At 42.2% G+C, this 11,914-nt stretch overlaps 1 protein-coding gene across 2 annotated transcripts in view; it reads left to right on the top strand.

The window, feature by feature from the left end:
- The window catches only part of Bend4 (BEN domain containing 4), a 38,514-nt gene that overhangs the window by 139 nt on the left and 26,461 nt on the right, over window positions 1-11,914 (top strand). The window contains exons 2-3 of one of the 2 annotated variants that reach the window (XM_021262417.2): window positions 99-856; window positions 7,763-8,329. In XM_021262417.2, coding sequence (XP_021118076.2) covers window positions 331-856; window positions 7,763-8,329 — 1,093 coding nt within the window. In that variant the 5' untranslated portion in view covers window positions 99-330. Of the gene's footprint in view, window positions 1-98; window positions 857-7,762; window positions 8,330-11,914 lie in introns of those variants that run through there. The other variant, XM_087187534.1, reaches the window with a different exon arrangement.

The following is an 11,914-nucleotide window of genomic DNA, read 5'->3' as shown; positions in this document are numbered from 1 at the left end:
ACCCGCGGGCGGTGGCGACGCCAGGCTCCGCCTCGCCCCCATTATCATTAGCAGATATTACCCTAAACACTTGCTCTTTACCTCCTTTCTCCCTCCAGGCATTGGCGAGGCAGCCTGTCAATCAGCGCTCGGGCGGCAGCCCCCCGCGCGGGGGCTCGGAGATGCCAGCCTCAGCGACAGGCGGCAGCGGCGGCGGCCACGGCACAGACACACACCCTCCTGCACGCGCGCACAGGGGCGCAGCCGGGGCGCGGGCGGCGGAGGCACCCTCGGAGCCCGGCGCCTGGCGGGGAGGGGACGCGCGCTGGGGGCCCGGCCCTGAGGCGCGGCATGGAGGAGGAGATGCAGCCGGCGGAGGAGGGGCCCAGCGTCCCCAAAATCTACAAGCAGCGCAGCCCCTACAGCGTCCTCAAGACGTTCCCCGGCAAGCGGCCGGCGCTGGCCAAGCGCTACGACAGACCCACCCTGGTGGAGCTGCCGCACGTGCGGGCGCCCCCGCAGCCGCCGCCGCCCCCGCCCCCGCCGCCCTTCGCGCCGCACGCCGCCGTCTCCATCAGCAGCAGCGAGCCGCCGCCGCCGCCGCCGCCGCTGCCGCCGCCGCCGCCGCAGTTCCCGGCGCAGACCTCCTACCCGCCCGCGCCCGGCCGGGCCGCCGCCGCCGCCGCCTCGTCGTCGTCGCCGTCCTGCACGCCCGCCGCGCCCCAAGGCCACCTGAGGACTCCGGCGCCGCCGCCCGTGGTCCCCGCCGCGTCGTCGTCGTCGTCTTTCGCCGCCGTCGTCAGGTACGGGCCTGGCCCGGCGGCCGCGGGCGGCAGCAGCGCGGGTAGCGACGGCGCCAGCCTGGAACTCAGCGCAGGTACCAACTCTCGGGCGCAACTTTGCTGCTCACTGTAGTGGGGGTCGGGGAGCTGGGCACCGCGCGCCCGGGCTGGATGTGGGGGTGCGGGCTAGAAGGCCGGGGCGTCCGAGCGCCTCACGCGCGGTCAGCAACTTCCAGAAGACTCCCCGCGGGGCGCCGCGTCCGGGGCTTCCGACGGCGCGCGCTTAACAGGTGGCTCTGCGGCCCGAATCCCGCGCGCGGCACCGTGGCGGCGGGCGGCTGGGGTCGCTCAGGTGGGCGCGGGACGCTCTGCGGTGAGGGCCGCGACCGTTCCAGGACAGGCAGGGGTGGCCCCTTGCGGAGCCCTCTTTTTCCGCTCCGCCTCTTGACTTTCTTCCCACTCGTACCCTTTTCCGCCCCTTCCGCTTCCGTCTGCTTTTCCTTCTCTCCGGTTCTTCTTTGCTTCTGGTGTGTCCCCTCCACCTCTCCGAGGTGTTCTGCGCTCGAGGTCCACTCTGGTGGGCGCTCCTGCCCTCGCCCCTTTTTTCTCTTTTTCCTGTGCGCTGGTGTTTGCCTGTGCACGCTGTCGCGGGGTCTGTGCGGGTCAACCCCCCAGGCACCCCCGAGTCCAGCCGTGACGTGCGACACCAGGCCCCCTCCGCACCGCCCCTACAGTGGACTCGGGTGTTTGGGGGAATCTCGCCCCTCCCCAGCCCCGGGCATTCAGGTCCCCGCTGCCCACGTTGCAGCCCACACTTCCTGCCTGGCGCGGGCTCCTGACCCTCGATAGCGTCTGGGCTCCACTCCTGCAGATAGCTCGTGGTTGGTCTCCATCCTGGGTGCAAGAGTGCAGGTGTCCCCACCCCAAAAGCCAGCGCACTGCCTGGCTGCTTTGGGAGGGACACAGGCTCGTGACCAGGCCAAGGCTGAAGCCTGCACCCAAGGGCACTCTCTGCTCCCTTGGGATGCACAGCCACGTTTAAGGGCTTATCAGAACTAAAAGTTCCTATTTAGGCCTTTCATTACACGTTATACTCCCTCCTCCCAAATTCTACCTATCACTGAATCTGAGGAATTTTTTTTCCCTAATGAAATAGATGCCTATGCTAAATGTTCTACTGTTTGTCAATATTTTGACACATGAGGGATTGGTTTTGTGAAAGAAAATCTAATTACAGGTTATAGTAAAGACTCTGTCACATCCCTCACTGACTTGAAGATATTTGAGTTTTGAGTGAGATTCTTATGTGGGCTTCCTTATTGTTTGTAGGGTTTTTTCCCCTTTTTTCTAGTTGCTCTTCGCAAGGTAGCCCATTGTGTTTTTATATTCATTGTTAGGCTACTTGCCCCATTTTCCAGTTTTTTTATTTTCTCCCTTAATGAGGTTCATGTTTTCTCTCTGGGTTTGAAGTGTTATTCTCCTATGCTTCTTGTTCATGTCCGTGTTTATTACCTCGTTTAATGTTGTCTGTCTTGTTTATTTTATCTTGTTTTCCAGCAGCTTAGGTCCTTTGCCCATTTACTATATTTTGCTTCTCTTTTGCATATACTCGGTTCTATCATGTGCATTGGGGATTTCCCTCTTATGTGCCTAGTTCAATTTTTTTTTTCCTAGTTCAATTTTTGATCTTTCTCTTTTGAGGCATTGCTGTCTTTCAGCCTTTTACTTTGTGCTCTATACATCTACCCCCTCTCATTTCCTTCATCCCTAGATTCAAATTGTTTTTCCTATCACATTTCCAGTATTGTTTCTTGTTTTCTGCAGCACTTGCTACCCATCCTTTCTATGGTTCCTCCTGCTCTGGAAGTGTCTTTGCTGTCTTTCCTTCATGTGGAATTTTGTTTGTTTGTTTCTTTGGTGTGTGGTTCCCCCTTATCTTGTTCTAAATGTTTGTTTTCAGTGTTTCTTGTAATGTGCTATTGAGCTTATTTTGTCTCTGTCCACAGGTAGGAGTCAACATCACTGAATCTAAAGGTGTGAAAGGGATTTTTTGATGCTTTTCTAACTTCCCTATAGTGCCTATAATTGTTGAGGTCAGCCAGCTGGCCTGTCTGCATGTCTTTCTTTCTCCTTCCTCTTTCTTAGCAAGGTCATAGAATAAAGTTGATAACATAGAGCTGGATGTCTAATGCTTCTTGTTGGAAAAAATAGGAATTGGATGATAGGTTTCTTCGATGCAATGAGGAAAATAGTCTGAGGGGGAAAAAAAGTCATAGGACTAGACATCAGTAATTATGGTCATGATATTAATCATTGATAGGCAATACCATCTCTGAACAGGCACGGTGATGTGAGTGGCCATCAGAGGGACAGCCACTTGAAGATCTGATTGGTTCTTTGAGGAACTAATGGTTCTACTTTGAACCAATGAGCTTGTGTTCAATCCACAGCCATTTAAACACATGAGGTGGGGATGGAGTGGTGCTTTGCCTGTTGCACACTCACAAAAGTGCAATTGCAGTGGCCTAGCCCACCTAGGAAACTGAAAATGGTCAAAACATCAATGTTGTGATGATGTGAGTCCAGACTAGAAGAGACCTAACAGACCGTCCAGGGGAAATGTGAAAAGATGAAAGGGTTGAAGTGAGGTTTATGTGCCATTAAGGGCCATAAACCATTGAGAAGAGAAATTTGTGATTAAAAATAGATTTTTTTCAACATTCTTATAAAATCTCATGAAGACTGTAATTTTCCTTAAAAGGGGTAGTACACCATGATTTTAAAAGCATATTTTTCCTCTGTGGGAGGGTTAGAGTTAAAACCCACATAGATCTTGATATGCAGCCTAAATTTGGCATCAGGAAATGGGAAATTGCATCTTTAAGCAGAGTACAATCAAAAATGAATTACAATAAATCCTATATAATTGCATAGGTCATTCTCTTTAATGAGATTTTATTAACCTGACTGTCAAGCTTTTGAGTCAGGCAGATATTTTATCTTCTTCAACTGATAAAAGTGTCAGCTATAAACCACCATATAAATATTCATAAATCTACACATCTGTGGCAGCCTATCAGCATCATTCTTTTGGACATTAAAAGCATTCTAATTACTTTCTGTCTAGCAGAGCTGAAATGCTGCCTGTTATAGTATGTGCTTGGCAGGCATGATTGCTTTTGTTTGCCATCACAAATAGCAGCATCCTATTTTATATACCGATGGTCCAGAAAATATTCAGGGATTGACTGAGCAGGATGAATATTAGAGCACCATCTGGTTTTGATAGCACCGAGTATATTAACTCATCTGTTAATTTTTGACACATCATTGATTTATTTATTTAGAAAAATTGCATCCTGTTTTGCTGTGTTGATGTTTGCCATTATGAAAAAAAATTGGATGGCATTTTTTTTTTTTTAAAGACATCCTTCATTGATTTAAGACAGGGTGAAGCTTCCAAAGATACATTTTCTTCTATTTTCCAAGCTATAAAGTCCTCTCTTTAAAAGAAGCTACATCAGTGTTTTAAGGAAATCATCTATTTTGAACTACTTGGAAATCCTTTTGGTAGACATAATATATGGCTACATAATGATAGGTTACTGAAAATTTTCTACTTCTACATTTTTAATATTAATATATTTCACCCTTCACTGGACTAAAAAGGTTACCACTAATCTTGAGTACTGTGATCTTCCTAGAAACGGAATTCTCCTAGGGATCTGTTGTGATGGGCACATTCCATTCAAGGCTTTCCTTACAAAGAAGAACCTTTAAGTAGGGAGACTATGTTTGATTGCCTACTTCCTATCCCTCCTCTTAATCACTTACCAGGTTTAAGATCGATTAAGCCACTTAAGTCCAGAAGAATTTCAATAAATGAATTTTTTAATTGAAAAAAATAATCGTGGTTTTAGATTTTGGAGTAAGACTAGGCACAATTTGCAGCATGATTTTATCTCCCAACGGGTTGCACAATAAAGCAAAAATAAGTTAGAGGGAAATGGTCATTTTAGAGTGCTTTGTGATTTATTAACATTTTATAGCATTTAATTTTAGGAGAGTTAGAAATAAAGTGGACAGTTTTAAAACCCCTTTTGCAAGCTGTTGACTTTGTACTTTGCTGCCATCTCTCGAGTGTGGAGCATTCTATGATTAGGAAAAAAAACAGTTAAGAATCAAGATGTTCACATTTTCCTCAGTTAAGAATCATGGATCAGTACCTGTGCAATTAAGTGGGAAGAGTTGCCATTTTCCTTATCAATTGTAACAGTAATAGTTTTTCTTATATTTCTTCATGTATCAATGTTAAGATATAAAATGCTATTCAAATATTTCAGAGTATTGAAGAGAAATTCAACTAAGGATTTACAATTGTTATTTTTGTATTTATCAATTTTGAGAACAAATTCATTCAGAATGAAGCATTTTAAACACTGCAGGCAAGAACAATTTTATGATTGTAACTATCTTCTGATATTCTGAGTGCACTTTAATAGATTATCTTCATAATATAGTATATTACGTAATGATTTTTGTCCTAGCATGTTGAGTTTATCCTTCAATTAAGAAAACAAATCATGCTTGTCCCTAAGTCAGACTTTTCCCCTTAAAATCTGTCCTTTAATGTGATTTATCAATATGATTAAAACTACTGAGTGTTTTGTAGGACGTTGAACAAATACATTCAAGCAGCTCCTTCTAGGCAATCCTATTTTAGCCTTTCCTTCCATATTTGTCCATTTCATCAAGGTTATGTTAAAGGTGTATGGGCTATAAATCATCTGGGTCTTTGCTGATTAAAATGCAAACAGTAAATACAACTTTAGGTCTGGAATGGGATTATAGGATTAAAATGAATGAAAACTGCTATTGTGCCAGAATTAGCATTTCCAATCAATATCATCCTTTGATTTTACTAATAAAAGGACAAAAAAACAGAAAGTAAAAAAAATGAGAGTGCAATATCTTTAAACCTACCCACTTGTGTAGTTCAGCTTTTTACTTTTTTATTTAGCTTAAGTCATTATAAAGAAATGGCACTCAGATGTTTGTGGGACTAAATAATTCAAAAGCATTAGTCAAGCTAATGAGTGAAGGTATGTTGTATTCACCTGTTTTGATGAATATACCTTCGTAACATCCAGGTTTGACTTTGAGATTTTTCAGCCAATTTGTGCCCCTTTTTTCCCATTGCCATCGAGGCATCTCATATACACACATGTGGGTGCCCTAGCCCACACTTCAACCTCTGGCACCATGATCTGTTTTAGTGTGGATAGCTCAAGGAAGAGGCCAGCATAGGCCCTGGAAGCAGTTTGAGTAAGAAATTCCTAGATCTTGGGTACCTCACCAAGTTGAAAAGATTGGCTGGAAGTAAAGGAATAGGGGAAGGATATGTCCTGTGTGCCAGGCACTGTGCTATGCACTTTACCTATATTGTATATCTTTATTAAATAGTTGGAACATGGCATTTGGACCTCTCTCCCCTCAATACCTTAGTTACTTCATGAAAGAATACTCAGAAAAAAAACAAGTGGAACATTGAATACTACATGGAAATAGTATCCCCCCCATATTTTGTACTGTGGATTCAAAACATCCCTACCCCCTTCCCTTTTAAAAATTTTGAGTCATGGTCTCTCACTAAGTTGTCCAGGCTATGCCTCAGCTTCTTATGCACACCATGCCCAGCTGTGTGGAGGTTCTTAAAGTGTGATTTCATTAGTTAGATAGCCTGGATTTTCTAGAGAGGGTTTTTTATTACAAGTGTTCTGGATCATGGTCCCATAGAAGCCCTCAAACATCTCCAATCTTTGTCTTAAAAGTCCCCCACCCCAAGGGAGGGGAAGCAATTAGTCAACAATTTCAGGGAGAGTACTGTAATTAGTTGCACTTCAATTATAAACAAGAGTTACTGGCATCTAAAATGTCCAGTATTTTACTTGTTGCCATTATTCTGGGTAAGGGGAAGAGGAAATAAGAGGCATCCTCATATGACTGGCAAGTAAGCTCTGTATTTGTAACAGCTCATTCTAGGACATAGCAGGAAAGAAGAGAAACTACCTTGTAATATTTACATTTAGGGTGAGTTTTCAAGAATCTTAAGACTGTAACGTTAACATTTTCACAATTTGGGAGTTTTTCCCCTTTGTTTGCTTTTGCAGTGAGTTGATTGGTTTCTGTTTGCTTTTTCATTGCTTGATAGTTAATATGCTTTAGAATTCATGTGCGTGAGCTACCTGGCACCCACACTTTATGCCATTTTAGGAGATTGGGCAATCTCATGGAAGTGGCTCTAAAAAGAGACATTACTGATTTCCAAGTGATACTGATCTAGGTCAGCCCAAACATTGCCTTTCACAAAAAATCCAAATTAGGAGGTAAATTAAAAGAAAGAATAGTGAACACAGCAGATATTGGATGACAAATACAGTTTTGTTTTGTTCATCCTTTGCCTGTGGACTCACTGTTTGTTTTATCTTAGATTTCTAGTGCACTCTTCAAAAAGACTTATCTTTCTTCTCCAGTTTGCATCTGGGAGCTACGTATTCTCAGCAGGGATTGTATCAGGTGATTAATAGCAAGGACATGAGGGCACTCCAGAAATAGAAGTAATGATTGCTTTAAGCCCTCCTATCAATGAGGCATTGAGTCTGCAGTGGCTGGCTCAATTCATTAGAGTATGGATATTAATGAAGCCAAAGGTGTGAGCTTAGACCTGTGCAGGCCAGTTAATGCCACAGAAAAAGAAATCTCTATATAGTGCTCTCAAAGCTACAGTCCAGCTGTATGTTACAGTGAAGGGCTGGGGTGACTCCTCAGGCAGAAAACAGGAAGCTGTTTGGCTCTTAATAGTGGATTCACCATGTCATTTTGATTTTTGACAATAGAAATACGTATTTTTTAACATGTTTGAATATTAAGCTGTAAATTGTAGATCTTGCTTATTCTTTGCCTTTGTCTGTCAGTAACTGAAGTTTCTTCTTGCATTTCAGAGAGTCGTATGATCTTGGATGCCTTTGCCCAGCAGTGCAGTCGAGTACTTAGTCTCTTAAATTGTGGAGGAAAACTTCTGGACTCCAACCATTCTCAATCTATGATTTCTTGTATAAAGCAGGAAGGCTCTAGTTACAATGAAAGACAGGAACAGTGTCACATTGGGAAAGGAATCCACAGTCAGACCTCAGACAATGTAGACATAGAGATGCACTATATGCAAAGGAAACAACAAACTTCTGCCTTTTTGAGAGTTTTCACTGACTCTCTGCAAAATTACCTGCTCTCGGGGAGCTTTCCAACTCCAAACACCTCGTCGGTCAGTGAGTATAGCCACCTGGCCGATGTGGATCCTCTCTCAACCTCCCCTGTGCACACGCTAGGTGGCTGGACCTCCCCAGCAACATCTGAATCGCATGGCCACCCATCCTCTTCTACACTGCCAGAGGAGGAAGAGGAGGAAGAAGACGAAAGCTACTGTCCTCGATGCCAGGAATTAGAACAAGAGGTTATTTCATTGCAACAAGAAAATGAAGAGCTCAGAAGGAAATTAGAGAGCATTCCAGGTATGCTGTCATACTACTTGCTAGACAACTATAACTCATTACTTTTAGTTGTCTCAGCTGGTGAGACGAATGTGTGTGTAAATTTATTTATTTATTTATTTATTTATTTTTTGGCCAATGATGTAGAAAAGTTGGAAAAATAGGCATGCACAAGGGGTCCTTAGCCTGCCATTTGCCAAACAGGTTTCAGGATGAGCCACTAGCCTGTCTTGTCTGTGTTTCAGCTACAGTGTTCTTGAATATAGGCAAGATCGTAATTTTAGTGAAAGAGGTCTCTATTGATAGTAAAGTGATTCCTAGATGTGGTGCCTTGACATTGAAATAAATCAAGTGCTATGAGCCTGAGTTGTGCTCATAAAGTGGCCCTTAAAATGGCTTTTGTACTTTTAAAGACTTAATCATTGATAGAAATTAAAATTAGATCATCTTTTCAGAGGTAGGACTTAAGTAGTACTAACAAATGAGATGGTCCCTTCTGTTCCATTAATTTGTCTCTCCTTTCTTGTTAAGTTTCAATAGGCAATCTCTTTTCAGCATGCAAACTCCCCCTTAAAGTTAATAAGAAATGATAAACTAATAGGTCAAAGATAAACCAGTAAGTAGGCTAGCCCTAGACTGTTTGTGCCCCTGGCTAAACCTGAGATATTTTCTGCTTCTTAAAGACTAAATTTCCAGAGTAGTAGAGTTGTCTTTAGGCCAAGACCATCTCAGAATTGCTAAATTATTTTTTTACTCTTTGAAAAAAAAAAGTTTCGATTTCACTTTTATCTTTAAATTCAGTCTTGTGTTTCAGGGCTTTAGAAAAGACAGTAAGGTCATTAGTAGAATACTATCTTTGAATCTTTTGAATCATGCACCCTGTGGATAAGAAATTGGGGCGGGGGGGTCCCTGCCTTGCAAGCCAAGGGTCCTGAATTTGATCCCGATACCAAAAAAAAAAGAAATTTTGGAAGGTGTACCTATTAGTCTACACATTTAATGGTTAATGGTTATGAACTGCTAAATTAAAATGTTTAATAAAGCATATATAACTTAAAAATTAAGGCTGGATACATACATATAAGTAGAAGTTGTATTGTTTGGTTAATCTGTTATCTTTGTACCTGAGCTTGGTAGCTGATCTAGAAATACAGAAATGCTAAAGAAAATTCCTAATTGTTTTTATTGTGACACATAGGAGGCAGAAACAAACAAGTGTTAAAAATTACCAAGTTGGAAAGCAAAGAGGTAAGAAGGGGACATAAAAAAGAATTGCCAAGTTAAAAATCAGTCTTCTTTCCACTCTTTCATTGAAAAGAATTACCCCAATAGAGCCAAGACTTGGTTCAGAATGTTTGGGAATTCAATTAAGTGCAGTAGTTTTGGGGGTGAGAATTAAGAGGTATAGTAAATCCATTCTTTTTGCATTTGAGCTCTGGGGTTACAAGTATATGGTGTTTCCCCAGCCAGGCGGGTGCTAACTGCCAGAGATATGCCTGCTAGAACCTGAAAGCATGTAATGGAACCAGAACACTGCTCATTGTCTCCAAGGCAGGGAGATAGGTTGCAGATAGAACACTGGGATTTTACAACTCTCACGTCCCTGTGAAGTATGATCCACTCACTAACTCAAAGGGGTATCTTTGGATCTTATTCCCACTTCTCTTCTTACACTGGGGAGAAAATAGTGTCCTGGAGATTCCCCCCAGCTGCAGTGCCAAAGAAATGGCATTGGCACTTTTTCTTTCATATTAGACCTTCACACTGAAAATTAGAAAGTCTGTTAAAAAGTTAAATTTTTTGAAAACAAATGAAAGTAGATTAAAGGAAAACCACAAAAAGAAAAGATCTGGATTGGGAATGTGAAGTGCTGAGTACTTATTAGAAGAAAATGGTAGATGGAACTTCCCGGTGGAGAATGTCAAGTTGGGGTAGTCATATTTATTTAAATAGCTTATAGTTACCATTAAATTAAGAGTGCACTCAGGAGGGGGTGTAAAACACCATATAATTTAGGGCACCACTGAATGTGAGACACAACAATCTTTATGTTTTCACTAAGAATGAAGAAACACTATAAATCATAACTGCATAATTATAATTGCCTTTAAACACAAAGTCCATAGATTCTAAAATAAAAATTCAGTCTTAGAACCCTAAAACATAATTAGAATACCTTGAAATTTGTTCAGTGCCAAATATAGGGAAGATAAATTTGGTGATGTTTCTAAAATAAATTTCATTGTAGGGCCAGGGATTTAATGCTCAGTGGTTCTCCCACCTGCCTCTCAAGCACAAGGACCCGAGTTCAATCCCCGGTACCAAAAAAAAAAAAAATTTCATTGTATATATTAAAGTGTTTAACAAGGTATTGGGCCAGGGATTTAGCTCAGGAGCACCACACCTGCCTCACAAGGGCAAGGTCATGAGTTCGATCCCCAGTACCCCCAAAAAAAACAAGGTGTCACAAGACACGTATAGATAGTAAAATGATTACTATATGAAAAATTGACACTCCTCAGCTTACAGTTACCACTTTTGTTTTGTTTTGTTTTTTGTGGCAGCAATAGCTAAAATCTCATTTAGCCTGAATCCAAAATATAAGATAATTCTATTATATAAAGTTCTCCTGTTTTACATAAGCTTTCTAGACTTGTTCGTCCTATGTATCTATTACTTTGGAACATTTGACTTGTTTCTTTGCTATATTTTCCTTTCTCCAGCTCCCCAGTAACTACTTTATTCTTTATTTTTGTGTACTTGATTTTTTTTATTTATTCCATGTGTGTGATCATGCATATTTTTCTTTCTGTGTGACTTATTTCATTTAGCATAATGTCTTCCGGGTTCATCCGTGTTGGGGCAGATTGCAAGATCTTGTTCTTTTTTTAGGGCTGAATAATATCCTATTATGTGTAAGTACCACAGTTTCTTTACCAATTTGTCCATCCGTGGAAACTTGTATTGTTGCCATATCTTGGCTTTTGTGAATAACTCTGCATTGAACATAGTAGTGCAGATATTTTTATAAGGTGGTAATTTTATTTCCTTTGGATGTATATCCAGGATAGGAATTGCTTAGTCATATGGTAGGTCTGTGTTTAATACTGTCTTACCCCTGCCAGTACTAGGGTTTGAAATCAGAGCCTTTGGACTGGGTTGTATCCTTAGCCCTTTTTTATTTTTTATTTTGAGACAGTGTCTTGCTAAGTTGCTCAGGCTGGGCTCAAACTTGGGATCATCCTAGGTCTGCTTCCTAGAGTGCTGGGATTACAGGCATGAACCACCACTCCTGGTTTGTATTTAATTTCTTTAGAAACCTCCAAATTTTTCAGGGATGACTGCATGAGTTTACATTCCCACCAGAGGCGACAAGAATTTCTTTTCTTTACACCCTCAGCAACATTTATTAACTTTCACTTTAAAATAACAGTCACTCTGGAGATTTGGCTCAGTGGTGCCTCCACCTGCCTCGAAAGCGCAAGGTCCTGAGTTTGATTCCCCCCCCCAAAAAAAAATTAGTAACTCTAAGGGTGTGAGATGATCCATTAGTAGTTTTGCTTTTCAATTCCCCAATGGTTGATGTCAGGCACCTTTTTATCTACC

Source organism: Heterocephalus glaber, unplaced genomic scaffold, assembly GCF_053883595.1.
Source record: "Heterocephalus glaber isolate CG9 unplaced genomic scaffold, H.glaber_assembly_v1.0 deba00001509, whole genome shotgun sequence".
NCBI lineage: Eukaryota > Metazoa > Chordata > Mammalia > Rodentia > Bathyergidae > Heterocephalus > Heterocephalus glaber.
The sequence above is the reverse complement of the archived record's forward strand: the minus strand, read 5'-3'. Positions and strand labels throughout refer to the sequence as shown.